Source organism: Tiliqua scincoides, chromosome 2 (assembly GCF_035046505.1).
Source record: "Tiliqua scincoides isolate rTilSci1 chromosome 2, rTilSci1.hap2, whole genome shotgun sequence".
NCBI classification, from domain to species: Eukaryota; Metazoa; Chordata; class Lepidosauria; order Squamata; family Scincidae; genus Tiliqua; species Tiliqua scincoides.
The window spans coordinates 57,724,750-57,741,991 of NC_089822.1; the positions used below are offsets into that span (position 1 = coordinate 57,724,750).

General features: G+C 41.8%; 2 protein-coding genes across 3 annotated transcripts in view; both read left to right on the forward strand.

The window, feature by feature from the left end:
• Window positions 1-3,893, forward strand: part of ADAMTS19 (ADAM metallopeptidase with thrombospondin type 1 motif 19) — a 166,577-nt gene extending 162,684 nt beyond the window's left edge. For both annotated transcript variants that reach the window (XM_066615010.1, XM_066615011.1), the window contains exon 23: window positions 2,082-3,893. In XM_066615010.1, coding sequence (XP_066471107.1) covers window positions 2,082-2,233 — 152 coding nt within the window. In that variant the 3' untranslated portion in view covers window positions 2,234-3,893. The remainder of the gene's footprint in view (window positions 1-2,081) is intronic.
• Window positions 3,894-4,767: 874 nt separating this feature from the next.
• Window positions 4,768-13,866, forward strand: MINAR2 (membrane integral NOTCH2 associated receptor 2). The gene is made up of 3 exons (XM_066612566.1): window positions 4,768-4,932; window positions 12,462-12,707; window positions 13,690-13,866. The coding sequence occupies exons 1-3, from the start codon at window positions 4,768-4,770 to the stop codon at window positions 13,864-13,866; spliced, it is 588 nt and encodes a 195-aa protein (XP_066468663.1).
• The last annotated feature ends 3,376 nt before the right edge of the window (window positions 13,867-17,242 follow it).

Consider the following 17,242-nt stretch of genomic DNA (forward strand, 5'->3'; position numbering starts at 1 on the left):
CTTTTTTTGTCTAATAAGCCTAAACCAATCCTAAAGGGTGGAGCTAACTATCACCAATACTAAAACTAAGTTAAAAACTGAAAACTAAAAACAACTAAAACTGAACCTAAAAAGCTAAAACTAAAACCAAGCTAAAAATTCTGAAAGCTAAAAACCAAAGGCACTTGAAGCTAAAATAACTAAGGATTAAAACTAAACATCAAATAAAACTAGAGACTAAAAACTAAAAAGACTGGAATAAGAAGCTAAAAACTCAACCCTGAAAACTGAAACCTGATGTTTCGTCCACAGCTTTGGTGAGCTTCCTCAGAGGCCACAGTTTTTTCTTGCACAAGACTGCATGTCATGGACCTTCTATCGGAGGTCATTATGTTCTGCTTTTACAGACAGGATTCTGACTCTCAGACATGCATTTTGTCTAAAATTCACAGAGCCTCTTACCTATGAAAGCTTATGTTACAATAAATCAGTCTCTGGAGTCGCCCGCAAAATTATCTCTAGTCAAGCTCAGAGATGAGCTGGCAAAAAGGCCTGTCTTAACTGAGTGAGCTTTAAAAGCTCCAAAATTCTTCTTTGGCTTAGAATAGATCTAATCTAGGCAGGAGAAAGTCTCTCAGCTCTTGCTTCTCATCCCCTCTAGCCCTTAGTATCTCCAAATGCCCTTCCTGCCAGCTACCCTAACACTGTTCCACTACTTATTTACCTGTCAAGCTGCAGCAGTGGAAGCGCCAGCGATGGAAAAAGGACAGGAGGTTGTCCCCTGGAGGCTCCATTGCCTTTCCTCTGTCACAATTACAGGAGCCCTTAGGAGAACTCTCTCTCCTTTGGCCCCAGGGCTTTGGCCTTGGTGCAGTGCTACCCAGCATGTCAGGCTAATGGTGAAATAGAGAGGGGACAGACCTCTCCTCACCTTTCCAGGTGTCACTGAAGTTTTCACTACAGCCCCTGCTTGATAAGTAAAAGAAAGGAAGGGGACCATATTGGAGAACTGGGGGGAAGGCTTTGTGGATAGATGAGGGTGGTCGGGTGAGGGCAGGAGATTTATCCAAGCCCCAAACTGGCTCAGGAAAATTATCCAGGTTCTTTTATTGTTTTCTGGAAGATCTCTGATCAGTGGCCAATTCTGAATTAATCAGAGGTGAACTTGGGTGAGTTTGTCCTTCTTTGTTTAGTTTCTAAATACAGAGGCTTTTTTTGATGACTTGCTGCTACAGACTGCAGCAGATTCCCATCTACAGGTGTGCCTCCATAGCCATGGGGGTTCCGTTCCAGAACTCCCTGTAGATTTCTGAATGCAGATACAGAGGGATATCCCACCCACCCTCCAGAGTCGAGGGGAACTGTGCTCCCTTTACCTCCCGAGGGTCTTCTGAGCTGGTCTGCCTGCGGCCTCTGGCAGGCTAACAAAAAACAGCACAAAAAAAAAGCTACTTCCGGTTTCTCTGTGAAAACCAGAAGTTCTGTTTTTAATGCCTTATAAGGCATAGAGGGGCCCAGGGAACTCCTCTGGGGCTTGGGGAGATCCTCCTGCATTCTTTGATACATGAATCCACAGATTCGGGATCCACAGATACAGGGGGCCCCCTGTACATGTCATTTCTGAACTATGTTTTTTCATTGTGTATTTGATGGACACTTCCCCATATACATTTGGCCTGCATCTTATGCAAGGGTTAGGTTCTGAGGTCAACACATAAAGTCAAAATCAAGGATACTCCTTTAAAGCAACAAATATGTGCTGACTCTTAAAAACAAAAAGCATAGTATGGAAGACGTGCGACAACTGAGGGAACAGCAGCTTTACTCTCCTGTTTCAGGCTTGTTCATATTAAAGCCATTTCTGCCCAATGTTGCTTATATGCAATGGGGACCAAATGTGTACACCTGTGGGCCGGGCAAAAATGGGTTAAAGGGGATACTTAAGTTCGTGCAAGTCTAGCGTGCATAAGATGTGGGTTGACCGTACCATATAGCAGCATGCACCTCCATCATATGTATGCACATAAATCTGTCTCTCTGGAATTGCAATGCATGCACGCACACAGAGAGATGTTTATGTATGGTTTTGTGTCATTTCACAGCTGCTTTAACCTTCAAGTGTCTGGGAGACCAATGGCCGGTATACTGCCGAGTGATACGAGAGAAGAACCTCTGTCAGGACATGAGGTGGTATCAGCGTTGCTGTGAGACATGCAGGGACTTTTATGCTCAGAAAATGCAGCAGAAGAGTTGACCTTTGGCAGGCAGGCTGCCTAGCATTCCGCTTGTTACAATCACATTATTTATAAACACACCCACAAGCACGCTTTTTCAGACCAAATATTATCAGATTACATATAATTTAATCAAATTAATTTATTGCTGCCTGCCAAGACATTTTTTAAAAAATTTTGGTTAAATAGCTTTTCTTTGTTTTATCCTCAGAGTTTCCACGATCAATTTTTATATGAATTATTTTGGATACATTTATCAGAATGTTCTTTTACAAATTACTATTTTAAATGTTTATGTTCAATAAGGTTAATTGCCTTCTCCCTTCTCACCGCCCAGTCCCACCAAAAATAAAATCATCAGTGCAATACTGTGCATTGTTAAATGTGCAAGTCCTCATAGCTTGACATTAATGGGACTTAAAGCACAGACCTCTGCACATCTACTCAGAAGTAAGGCTGGAATCCTATGCACACTTTCTTGAGAATAAGCTCCACTGAAGACAATGGGACTTATTTCTGAGTAGACAAGCATAGGATTGAGCTCTAAGTCCCATTGTGCTCAGTAGGGCTTACTCCTGGGATACTGTGTATAGGACTGCAGCCTTAAGCACACTTCACTGCCCACTACATTGGGCCAAATAATAAAACTTCATGTTACCCCAAGTTTATATTTTGTTTAGGTGAATAGCTTTGCTGTATATGTAAGTGAAGTCCACTTTATTTTATTGAAATTTCTTGGTGCTCAGAGAAAGACTGACTTCAGATATTTTTGCAACAGATTTTGGGGTGAGTAAAGCTAAAAACATTGAACAGGTTATATTATGGAATGTATTGGGAAATCAATCCTTGTTTTCCTATGGGTTGGTTCAGTCATTCAGAAGTGTCCCTGGGGATGTATTGGCATGGCTAATGTTTGACCTTAAACATGTCAAGCCGCATATGTCAAGCTGCAACTTCCCAGCATGAATTTTCACAATCCAAAGAGGGCATTTTTTCAGCCAACAAAGTCATGGAAATCACTTCTAGGAGATTGTGGGCTGTGTTGATGAGCAGTCTGTGTCACACAAGACATTTTTGAGATGAAGTATGCCCTAGAGACACCTCATATCCATATGAGAATTTCTACCCGCCCTTAGAAACATACTGTAGGAAATGATCTACTGTAACTTAGAAACTTTTATGTTCAAAATAGACAAAATGGCAAAGTAGGGATTTTAATCATGTTCATGAGCATATACTTGAACACAAGTATTGAATCAATTAAACACTGTAAAGATTTACACTGAATCTCTGTTGCACTGTTTAATGTAGTTTAGAGAAACACCATTCAAGAGCTTGTAACATCCTATGAAAGAAGTCTGTAGTATTTTAACATGTCATTTACTTCTAAGTATTGTAAACAAGAGATCCACAATGCCTGGTGCTCTGTGCTCATGCCTGCCCTCTTGGAGTTTTTACAAATGAGGAAAAAAAATCTAACATTTAACATGAATTGGATTAAATTTTCAGGTTTTTAAAAAAAAAAAGTTGTAGAAGTATAATTTTGTGATAAAGTTCTTTGTTTTTTTAAAGATCGTTATGAAGATACAGTTTTACAGTTTTGTGAAACGTGAACAAGATGTTTTCCTTATGAGAAAATATTGTACATTCCACGGGATTTTTACATCAATAAATATATATAGATATGGATATATATAAGCTTCAAAGTACATGTATTTTTTTGTCTTTGTTTTCTAATGTAAGAGGTTTTCTGTTGACAACAAAAATGGAAAGGACAAAATTGGGCACTGAAACTGCCATTAGTCCATCTAACACACAGTACAGTTATCATTTACTCTGACTGGAAATAGCTATCAAGTTCTCAAGCAGAGATCCTTTTTTCCTGGAGAGCTTGGGGATTAAAGGGGCAATTGGCTACATCCAAAGCATATACTCCACACTTATGTTTTGGGCTCCAACTATAATATGCACACAAAAACATCTGATTGATTAATACAGTTTGATAACTAAGATTCCTGAATTGTGTGTAATTACACAGGCCATGTTTCCTGCAAAACATCAGAGGTATGGTTTACTATTTATAGCCAGATCAATTGTTCATTAATCACTTCATTTTCTTCCTAAATGCTAAATTTCACAATTCAGTTTTGCATGTTACAGAAAATTCCTCCTTCCCTGTCTTTGCTAAATGAACAGCTTTCTAATTGTTGTTAAATAGCCTCCTTTAAAACACAAAAAGCCACTTTAGAAACTGCTGCAGCACATTGGGAAACACAGGCAGCCAATCATTGGAATTCCCATTTAGGAAGCGCATTTGCTACTTTCCTTGCACTACAAACTTGGCTTTTGAAAACATCAGCTAGTTTTTTGAAGGGAGCAGCAGAGTTTGTTGTGTGCAGACAATAGAAAATGAGCTTGCCTGGCATCAGACATGGTCAGCTACAGTTTCAGGTAAGGAAATGCAGTAGACTTGTTCACCTGATTAATTAGAGAAGAGGAGAGTCGGTGCTGGGGGGGGGAGTAGCCTTCCTTCACCAATAAAGAAGAGGGAAGCATGGATATTTCTGCCTTGCCAAACAACAACCACCCTGATAAATTCCTTCAGTTAGATGTAAAGTCCTTAGCAAAAACCTCTGCCTTTTTGCATACCTGGCTGGCAACCTTTCCAGATGCAAGTTTTCCTGGGGAGCAGCAATGGCACAACCGAATCTATTCACAGGTAAATAGCTTGAGCTCCCACCTTTCCTCTTTACTAATTAGAGAGAATTTGACAAAGACAGCAGCCCTAAAGGCTCTCGCTTTCTCCTTGCTTAGTATTACACTTTTGCTTTTCACAAACTGCTTCAATAATTTTTTACTGCCTTTCTGTAGCCTGAGAACTGGGGCAGGAGGGAGTGGGTGTACATATATTTGGATGGCATTTATAATGGAAGTGTTTCACAGTCAAATCTAGCAGCAATAAGTTTAAATGAAGCAAATCTAAGGACAAAGAGAAATATAGCTTAAAAATGAAAGCTGCCTCCTATTCATCAGTTGCTGCCATTTCACAATAATCACCCGCACAGTCTACCTATGAGCTTTGTTATTGACATGGAGACTGGTGTGGAGAGAGAACGAGGCATGAAACCAGTAGAGGAAAGAGGATGGAAATTAGGGAATGTATGAAAAGAAAATCATTGAGAGATTCTTTGAATGGCTCTGTTAATTCACCACACTGGAACTGTAGGGACATTTATGATCCTCAGTTCACAGTGCTTGAGGCATTTTTCACGTAGCCATTAGCACAGAAAAAACCAGTTTGGTGCTGACTGTTAGCCCATCACTTCAGCTGAACCCATCCACAACCCTCAGCTTACATTTACAAGTGTTTTTTTTTCCAACAGTTGCCAAAAGTGTGCAGATTCGAATTTATTTCCTTTTCATCCTGTGTTCAACTAACTCAGAGCAGCATACATGGCTTTTCCCTTCCCCACTACTTTTGTCTTCTGCAGCCAGCCTGTGAGACTGAGAAATGGCAAGTGGCCAACGGTCACCCTGGGAACATCAGTGCCAAGATAGGACTGGAACTGTGGCTATCCAGGTGCAAGTTCAACAATATAACTGCCACGCCAGTTTTCCTTACACATGATGCCCAACACCGATCTACTAGGGGCCACTCAGGGCAGATTCTGCAAGTGCTTCTCTCACAGTGGCTACACACCTTCACTATGCAGATTATGACAAACCTATATGTCCACTGCTGTCAGTTATTTGCTTCCCCCCCAAATGGCAGTGCTTTGATACAGTTGGCAATTATCTTTCTCTCAGCCCAAGCACAGATGCTGCATAACACTATTAAGACCCCAATCCTATTAGGGCCTTGCACTGCCAGAACTAGTGTTCAGGCAGTACAGTGTCTTTTACAGTGGCATGAAAACTGGGCCACTGTCATATATGGATAGGCTGCGGCAGCAAGTGGCACAGGAGGCTTCTTGGGTGCCAGTAACATGGCAGTAGGGGAGTGGAGGAGAAAGTTTATGTGCGATCTAAGGCAGGGATGGTGGAGCGTAAGGGATGGGCTAGTGGGGCAGGGTATCTATGGCAAACATGCACACCAGATCTTATCCCCCAATTTTTCAGTCTATCCTGCCCCCTTCTTCTCCTCATATAGCTGGCATGGGTCTGAGGAGACCTGTAGGCCACCAGGAGGTCTATGCAGAGGTAAGTAAAACTATTTTGACTTAACTCTGATAGGCCCTTCCCAATCATTGGTGGCAGAGTGCACTCCACCAGTACAGCTGCATCAATGCCAATGGTGGAGGATAAGATTGAGCAGTGTCTAGTTGTTTTTATTCTTGTCCCAAGAAGTACTGTTGCTTTGATCAATAACATCTCCATAAAACTTCCCTCTGAAAAGGAAAATGTGTTATGGCAGAAGAAGTGTGGAGATTTTCAAGCTTGAACTTGTATTTGTATACTTTTTAACACCCTCTAATGCTGACTGGTAGATCAAAAGGAACTCTACACATCAGTCCATTTCCCCTTCTCTCTCCACACTGCTGACTTCCATATTTTGGCCAAGAGATATGGAAGCTCTGCATATTTGCATAAATGTAACTGGATGCAACACAGACATGATACATAGTTTGCAGTGTTGGCTTCTCAGATGTCAGAACGCAGTATTTCTTCATTGTCATCGCAAGTCCAAGAAGAAGATGTCACCAATTTAGATCGCAGCAATAGGTATGAACTAGTAGGTAAAAGCAATTCCCCCCTGCTTTCATTGATTGTGTGGGGCTTATTATTATTATTAACAGTATTTATATACTGCTTTTCAACGAAAAGTTCACAAAGCCATTTTACAGAGAAAACTCATTTTAACTGTTATCCGCCAATACTTGGAAAATCAAGTGTGCAGAAATAGACTTTTTCCCCTAACCTTGAATTTTCCCAGTTCTTGTCCTCACTATACCCTTCCGAAAGAAAGTAAAGACTTGAAGAGTAGAGTCGATATTACAAAGGTGAATCTGGTGAAACTGATTGCAGTCTACCAAAGCTGAAATGAAATGTCCTTAAGATGCTACAAGTTCTTTGTTGTTTTTGCTGTAGCAGACTACCACCACTTTTCTTTGGGAAACAGAGTAGATATTGTAATACCTGTGTTCACTTAGGCTGTAGATCGAAGGGAGCAATCCTAACCAACTTTCCAACACTGACATATGTGGTGTGCACTGCATCCTGTAGTGGGGAGGCAGTCAAGGGGGCCTTCTCAAGGTAAGGGCATGCTTGTTACCTTACCTTGGGGGCTGCATTGCAGCTAAGTCAGTGCTGGAAAGTTGGTTAGGATTGCTCCCTAAGTTTGTGCTGAGAGCAAAACCATTTAAGGTGATTCATACAGCCCAACTTGCAAGCTAAACATTTATTTTATGGAACACGACAACACCCTTCAACATTGTTTCCATTGAGAGAATAAAAAGGTCCTGTTATCACCAGAAAGACTGCAAGATGTCTTCTGAAAATGCCACTAAGAGGGGACCACAAGCAAGAAGTTGCCACCCAGGTGGGGACATGTATGCAGAGGTACCTAAAGGAGAACTTTCAAAGATGATACTGGTACATGATTGCAACAATAGTCTACCTTAATAATGAATTTTAGGGGGCAATCCTAACCAACTTTCCAGCACCGAGGTAAGTGCAATGCAGCTTTGGGGAGCTGCAGGTAGGGGAACAAACATTATCTTACCTTGAGGTGATCTCCATGACTGCCATCCAACTACGGGATGCAGCATAAGTCCCATTGGCACAGCTATGTCAGTGCTGGACAGCTGGTTAGGATTTGGGCTTTAATCTTGACACATCCTGCTTATTTGGTGCCAAAAGAGGCAAGCCAGCAGTAATTAGTAGTCCAGTCTATCACCCACCATGCAGTGCAGCTGATGGAGTGTGTACTTCATGCTATGTTGAGGGGGGATGTGACCAGATTGCTCTTGAAAGATAAGTAAAAATATTTTTTACTTACCTCTTGGTGGGCTGCCTAATCACCAATTGGATCTGTTATTTTGTAGCTATTTTGCTAGAGTAAGTCTGAGGATTGGCAGAGGATGTGCGGCCAGGAAAATGAGCATAGAATCCTGGCGTGCACCACCACAGCTGGCATCCACCCCTTCCCACCCTCAAAATGCCCCACCACCAACTAACCTGCACTAGTGCAGCATCTAGCAGCCATTGTCAAGTGTATGGGGCCTTCAGCCATTTGCACCAGTAGTCCCAAAATACGGTGTGCCTTTTACGATGCTGCAGTGACACTTCAAGTTGGAGGACCAGCAGTTTCACCATTGTAACTGGTCCATAGGATTGGGCCATAAGAAATTTTACTATAAACATCAGTGGTAACTCATAGCAAACGTCTTAAAAGATTTGGTTGCAAAACTTAGTGCAGAGCTGTTTAAATTTAGGGATGTCAATTAATATGCCAGTGAACTGGCATATTAACTGCAGAGCTTGCAAGGGAGCCAAGCTATATTTTGCTCTGAACTTAAAAGCTCAAGTTAGCTGTTGGGCAATTTATCAAGCAGGAAGAAACATGTTTGTCATACTTGACAACATAGCAGCTTTAAGGCTGGGGAATACAACAGGAAGAGAGAAATCAGTAGTTAGAACACTGCTTTTTATATGGAAGAGACTCCAAGTTGCCTCACACCAAATCTTACTTCAGTTCAAACTCTCCCTGAGAGTTTGAAAACTGCTGCCCTAACTACTCACCCAGTCCTTTTCAATAAAACTAGTGGGTGGGGCATGCTGGGAGTTCCCAGTTTGTCCTGCACTTCCTGTTTTGTTAAAAGGGACCATGCAAAGTACATGAATAGGGAAGCGTATCACTGCCTCCCATGCTGTTTTTTTAAGTGTGCAGCAATATTGGTGGCAGCAATATTCATTTCCACTCCCCCTACTTTGTTCCTTCCTCACATGCACTTCCTAATTTATTTAAAGGGACCATACCAGGAAAGAGCAGCCTAATGGGGTAGGGAAGCAGATCACCACCTTCTGCACCACTTCCTGTTTGCTTTTAGCAAGAAGCAGATTGGAGCAGTCTATGGCAGGCTGGAAGGAGGTGGCAGTAGACTTGGGATGAAGGGAACCCTGTCTTTTTGTTGCTCCCTGTAACCCACTGCTGTAAGTAAGCAGCAATGTCTGGCTGGCCATGATGTTTCCAGTAGTTCATAGCATTTAACCTTAGAGGAATATTGTCAATACTGTATATGTTCACCATACAGTATTGCTGACATTGCCAGCTGTAGTTTCAGCTTGAGCAACAATGACGCCTTGTATCTCTCAAATTATACCTGTGAGAATTCTGGGTGAATGTTTTATCAAAATAAAAGGAAAGTGAAACCAGAAACACATTCCTTGATGGGCCCAATAAATTATGATACAACCCTTGCAGTTTACAGCCTAATTCTTACCATGTATATTCAGGTAAAGAAGCATCTCTGAAACCAGTGGCCTATTTAGCAGGACGAAAGCAACTGCCCTTTTTCCCAGCACAGCATCTTTTTCAGTGTCTTGTTGCTGATGCCTTCCTTGCCTTTTTGAAGGCTGTGAGCCCTTTTTGGACAGGGACCCACTTCCTTGGTCATTATGAAAACTGCTTGGAAAACTGTTCAAAAGCAAAATATAATTTTAAAAAATACTAATAGTATATTTAGAAGTATGATGTCAAGAAGATTTACTTCCAAAGAAGTAAGCTTAGGATTGTGGTCTTGATGTGTGTCTGTGTGTGTTTCTTAAATGTCCCCTGTTGTTCTCTTTGTTTAATAATATTAACATGCAAAGAAAATAAGGAGAAACAGAATCAATGATAAGTTCCAGACATTAAAATACCTGTGATGTATACACACTGTGTAGTGATGAATGGCATGTTTTGTTTTAGGACGAGAGGGCTAATGAGGTGAAGGGTTAGCTAATACCGGAACAGGAGGGGGTGTGTGTGTTCCTTTTCAGAAGAGATGTGAGTGACCTCCAGGTTCCTGAAGTCATTAAACCCTGAAAGCACCCTAAATTCACAGCCCTGGAATTCATGGTCTTGTAACAAGCAGTTACCGTACTTCTTAAGATGGGCTGCTGCATCAGTGCTGTATTTGTGAGTTTTTCAGGACCTTCACAGAGTAATCATTCACATTAATGTGCTGCCTGTGCTTACTTTCAGTGGTTCCTCCACCTAGAAGTGATCTCATTTATTGTGTTAAGTTCAGAGGCCCAATGTGACAACCTGCAATTCAGACTAAAAGTTTTTCTTTGGACTTGATGTTGAAGTTGCTGCTGGACAGTTTATTTTCCTCCCACCTCATTCCTCCAGATATCAGAAAGTAGCAAAATCCACAAAGCAACCCAAGCCCTACTGGCCTTTGCACTGAAGAAAAAAGGCTGCCCCCTTGCAGAGAGGTTTCATTTTTTGCAAAAACTCACACTTACAGCACAATCCTATGCACATCTATTCAGAAGTGAGGCCTATTACTCTCTGCTATGTTTATACAGGATTGCAGTCTACAAATTCAACTGTGCATAAGTGCACATGCTATTTGGGCTGTGCAAGGTTAGAAATATGACAATCCTGCCCTTGAACAGGATGTAGGTGGCAAGCCTATATCCATGCAAAATGGCCAGGAGCTTGATGGAGGTGATGATTATCTGTAGCACTTTCTCCCTCATTACAAAAAATATTTACAGTGACTATGCATTCACAACTGATATTCTCCCACATCCAGCTAGCAAGCCTCAAAATTCATTAGCATCACTGAAAGACTTTAGAGACATCATAAAAGGAAAGAAAGGTGACAAGAAAGGACAGTTTAAAATGATGATGCAGTTTCAGTCAGGCTTGCAAAAGCCAAAGTGGACTAAATACTAGGTACAGGTTGAGTCTTCGGGAGGGTTCCGTTCCCAGAACTCACTTGGATGGCAAAAATCTGAACTATAGCAAATCAATTTAAAATCAAAGTCCCTTTTATCAGGTGATTTAAAAACTTGCTGTCCTTTGTGGTGTTAAGACAGAGTCATTAAGACGACAGTCCAACAATCAGTCTCTCTCCAGGCACTCAGAAAGGATTATCTTTCTTTCATGTGTTCGGGGGGGGGAGGGGGTCACTTGGAGAGAGAATGATCTATGGCTTGTCAGCTGGCTGCCATTTCTCTGTTGTAAAGGACTGTTTTCCTTTAATTTAAAGGGTCCTTCTTATCATGTTGAGATAAAAATCTCTACAACAGTAAGAAAAGCATTTTAAAGGGCTGCATTTTTCCCTTCTCATTTGCAGTTGCCATTTGTGTTGAGTCAAATCCATGTATAAAAAATCAGTGTATAACAAGGTTGGACCTGTATTTGCAAATATGACTTGTGAGATAATACAATCACCAGACCTGTGAGGGCTGTGGAATGACAGATGGAAACTGACAGGAGCTAGAATTGGAGCTGATTGGCACTGGAGACCAATTCATTCTCCAGCACTACTTGAGGATCATTACAGAATTCTGAAACCCACTTGATCCCTTGTGTATGAGAGAGGTGGGAATACCAGAACCTTTCTGCATATGTTTTTGCCTACACTCTCTCTTGTTTCTTTGATCATCAGTCTAAAACAAGTGATATTGCAAATTTTCCCTTGCTAGCTAATGCTTCATATTCTGTGAAATCTTCTTTCTGCTTTACAACGATTGGAGGGAAGGGGCCTTCTGAGTCAATGTGTCTACCCACTTCTGTTCCTGGCTCATCTTTCATCATCACCATCCTCTCAAGAGGTGATTTTAATTGGGTGATCTATCCTTTTTCTTCCTCACGATGGAAGTGTTGCTTTTTGATCCACAATTCAAGCATGGGGCCAGCCCAAGAACTCCTGGTGCCTGAGATAGCATGTCAAATGCTGTCTCCCTTGCCTGGTGCCATGCTTGACAGTGCCCTCTTCCTGCTCCCTGGATTCAGAAATGTAGAGAGGACTAAAGTAGAAGAGGAAGTGAAGACAAGTGATGGACTACAGCTTCAAAGAAACAATTCGCAAATCAGTTTAGTTCTAGATGTCAATTAGAGCACCCAAGAATATGTGGCTTTGAAATCTGCAGTCTTTGTGTTGAATTGCTTCTCAAGCATGTATTCATGGGTAGCATTCCTACAATGCTTGCTGGAGAAATAATAAACAAACATTCAATGAGGTCATGAACCTTCACTGAGGTGAATGCTGACAATGATATTCTATTTTTTTAATGTTGTATTTCTTATAGAGAGAGAAGAGACATGTATATGAGCAGCCTGCTGTACAACTGAGCGATCTCTGTCCAGCAGTCATTGACAAAGCCCTTGGAAAGCACATTACACCTCTAACCTTGAAAACGACCATCAAGAGTAATCCTCTGTACAATGATGTTGTTACTGATGATCACTGGGAGGAAAGAAGACGTTTCCCATCTTGGACAGTTCAAGACTATGACAGGCATTCCTTAAACTCTAGCCTGGCTCTCTTTCTAAAGGTACAATGCTTCAACATCACACCTGTTTAAATGATACAACAATATTGCATTTGTGCCTGAGTTCCAGTGAAATTAATTATTTGCAGCAAAGACAAGAAGCCCTCTGAGGCCCTCCAGCACGGGCTCAGGATCCGCATTAAGTCAAATCCACAGATGCCTAGGCCAAGCCCATGGATAAGGGCGGCTCACTGCATGTATATATGTTGCTGTTCATCAAAAAGTAGTTCATAGTGATTTACATTGCAAAATAAATGGTTCCCTGTCCCCAACCAGCTCACAAATTTTAAAAGAGACACCAGCAACCAGTCACTAGAAAAAATGCTCTTCCAGGCTGGAGAGGGATAGTTGCTCATTCCTCTTTCTTCCCAACGAACAGGACCACTACTTTAAAAGGTACCTTGCTGCCCAGTTAGCAGGGGTAAATATTGATAGATTTGTGAGAGGTCAAGAGATTTTGGACCTGTTATGGACAGCTAGTTGGAGCACTGTCTGGGGTTTGAATGTTCCCATAGGACTCTAGGCTTTTTTGCCCATTCGCCAATGTCAGCATGTGTATAAAACAGCTTCAAGGTGTTTGTGCCCCCTTGTTTCTCTCAGTATTGGTCAGACTTTATCTGCCCTCTTTGGAGAGGGGCAGTGGTACCCCCATCAGTGGCAGAGCACATGCTTTGCATGCAAACAATCCCAGATTCAGTTAATGGCTGAGAAAGATCCTTGCCCAACACCCTGGAGAGCTACAGCAGGGTAGCTCAACTGTCTGGTTCAATACATGGCAGCTTCATTTGTTCATACTGCTAAACAGAGGCAGGGGAGAGAACCCTTGGCCACAGCCATGCCTGCATCTGGCTGCAGTCAGAATATTCTTTCACATACTAGTTTTAAGTTAAAACATGTCTGCCTTACCTTTCTTGTCAATTACATAATCAATTGTCTGTGTTTTGTCGCCTATCCATATGAAAGGCTCAAACGTGTTTTCTTGTAGGAAAATCCAAACGACTTACACTACTGGATGGAAGATCTTTATACTCCAGGATATGACACCTTGTTGAAAAAGAAGGAGAGAGAACACAAGCGCTCCCGCTGTCGTGCCGGGCTGCTCCTGCTGCTCCTCCTTTGCATCTTGATAGCGACAGTGACGGCCTGCATTCTCTTCATCTGAAACAGCCAAATTCAGCCAATAAATACTTTTGGACAATACCTTCCTATTTTTTTTGTTTTTGCTTTAAATATTTGAAATATTATTACTAGAGTTTGCTTTTCAGGTAAGGCTAGACACCTCCCACAGGCCATCCAGTCACAACTTGAAAGATATAAACACTCCCATCTTGCAATCCAGACCCTAAGTTGACAGCAAGGCACCTATTAAATGTGAAGGCTTTAAAATTATACCCTAAGGAGAAATCATGGCAACTTCCTGATTGAATCTGTCTAGCTCAAATTTCATGGGTATTACTCAACAATTGACTTATTCTCCTCAGTGGTACCTTAGACTGGAGCCTAAATGGCAGTTCTAAATGCCAATCTGTGCATCTGGAGACAGTCTAAAATATAGCATCCACAAAGCTTCTAAAAAGAGTGAACATTCACACATTGAGCCCTGCTGAATCAGACCTGGGAGTCTAGTATCCTGACCCTTACAGTGGTCTAGCAGATGCCTCTGGGTACCCCACAAGCAAGGCATTATGCAAGAGGCCTCTCAGGCTGCTGTCCTCCAACAACTGTTATTCTATGGCATGCTAACTCAGAAGACGGTGGTCCCATCCAGTGTGAGAGAGCCAGTGTGAGATCTCTTCTCCCTGAATTTCCTACTCCCATTTGAAGGCATTTCAGCCAGTGGGACTGCTACGCTCTGTGGTAGTGAATTGTGCATGATGTGAAAGTATGTTCTTATCTGTTCAGAGCCTGCTGCCACTCAAGTTCGTTAGATGACTTCAAGTTCTGATATTATGAGCAAGGAAGTAGAACTTCTCTACTGTTATAGAGTAGTAGAGATAAATACTAAGTAGAGATTATAGATAAATGTTATAAAATTTATCATGTCTCCCTTCCCCCTCCCCACAACTCTCTCTATTTTTTTCTAAACTAAAAAGCCCCAAATGTTGTGGTGCCCCAGAACACCATAATTCTGGTTGCTCTTTTCTGTGATATTCTTGTTGAGATGTAGTTACTAGATAGTGTTCTTGCTTTGCTTCAGCTCTTCCTCTTTCCTCTATATTTATCTTTTAAACAGCTTTATTTACCTGACCCAGGTAAGTCAGCAGGGAAGACAGCATGGGGCAGGGGAGGGAGGGAAAGAGAAACAACAAGAGAAACAACGATGAAGGCAGGCAGGAGGGTGGATTAGGTTCGGGAAGGGGGTAGCTTTGGCGGCAGCAGTAGCTGCCTGATCCCTGACCTGATCCCGCAGCCTGCATCCATGCAGCAATTTTGCTGGTGTAGGTCTAAGGAGACTCCTCTATGCTGCAGAGGAGCGTACCCAGAGGAGACCTCTGTGCCTGCTCCCAACACAGGATGCAGCACAAGCTGTTTTGGCATGGCTGTATCAGTGGGGGGGGGGGGAAGCATAGGACTGGGTTGTTAATGTACTATGAATTACATACTGTCACTCAGGTAGCCTTTTGGAAAGACAATGACCTAGCTGTAGACATTAATCAAGGCCCCAGGCAAATTTTTGCATTTGCCTCCTGCTCAGCCTGATACTTCTTCTTAGCTAAGGTCCTTTGAAAATAGTTTCAGAGCCAGCCCCAGAATATTCCTGCTATAGGACAGATCTCAAAGCTCAGCTCCTCCCCCTCCCCGTTTCCCCTTGACTAGACTGGTTGACAGAAGGTCTTTGTTTAATAGAATGAGCTAATTTCCCTGGAAATACCTTTCTTAGATATGGTCCCCACAATCTAAAAACAAGATGCAAAAGAGACCAGCAACAGCTGCTGGGAAAGATGCCATGCCGAAGAAGGACAGTTGCGCCCCCTCCACTAAATATTTGATTTTGTTTACACAAAAGGGCATTCTTTAAGGAGAATGTTGACCAAGTCTCTGTTTGTCAGATCACTCTCCCAATCCATTATTTCTGGTTATATCACCAGGGTCTCCTGGGTCATCGATCAGTGAAGGGTAGGAATTTTATTTGCCACTAAATTGTGCCAAATTAAAAGAAGTGGGGGGGGGAGTGGAATAGAGTTAGAATAGAGCCAGCAGAAACTGGAGCAGATCCATACTGAAGAGTTCAAGAATAATTGGTGGCTTAAGTAATACACTTAGTGCTAAGCAACTAATGAGTCCTCTGTCTTGTATAGCCACACAGAAATCAGATCACAATCCACAACAGATTTTCTAAAAGTATGTAGAATATCTTGTAGAGGTTTAGGAGGTAAATATCTCAAGCCATGGCGCATTAATGCACCCTAACAATAACTGCATAACGAGCTTTCCCTCTCAGCCATAGTACATTTGTTTCAAAGTGGACAGTGAGCAGCATAAAACTAAATGTATTTGTATACATTATTGAGGTTGGTGGGTGGAGACCTGAAAGCAAACGGTCTGTAGTTTCCAGGAAAGCAGCCAATAATGAGCATTTCTTAACAGTGCTTCTTTCTGTGTGTTTGACAGCAGGGATAAAATTGTTTTTGCCTTTAAGGCCATTATTGGCAATTTCAAAGCGATTTACACTGCTGCCATCTCATGGAGATTTGGAAAAGATGGGAATAAGACTCTGAACTGCATCTTCTTCCTCCATTCTGATTGCACTCCTGCCACCTAGTGGCAAGACCCAACAGAGCCTGTGGCTTAAGGTAATACAGGTAGTACTCCCTTCAAGTTGTTTTATTCTGATTATGATTAATCCAATGAATTTCTAATGCTCTACCATTTGCCTTGCATTCCCTTATTAGGTGTGGAGCAGACTCATATGGGACTTTTTGTGTGTGTTGCTGTGTTGCAGCATTAGAAGTAAACTGAAGAGAGACCCTGTGTAAATGTGTGTGAGAGATCTTTTTTCCTTCAAAATATCACAAGCACGAAAGGAGTGGTAGGACTCATGCTTGCAGAGGGAACTGGTGGGCTGGTATTTGTGCCCCATTATACTCCTGAAAATGTCATCAGGACCAAAATGGGGCCTAACTGATGAAATTTTGAAGCTAGATTAAAAAAAAAAAAGTGTGATGCTTTTTAAATGGTTTTCAATTGCTTTTATTGCTGCAGAAGGAGCGACTTTGAATGTTTTAATTTGTTTTCTTGATGGATTGTTTTATGCCAATAAAGGTGGAATAATAAAGGATCTGTTTTTATCTCCTGGACTTCTCAGAGCCATCTGCTTGGCCACAGTGGGATACAGGATGCTGGACTAGATGGGCCTTTAGCTGATTCAGCTGAGTTCTTTCTTACATTCCTATATTATACACTGTTGTGGAAGCCATCTGGGCAAAAAAGTGGGTCATAAATGTTATAACAAATAAAGAAAACAATTGGGTTCAGAATAAAACAGCATATCCCACAGTTACTTTTGTTTCTGTTTTTGTTATTAAAATAGTTCTATT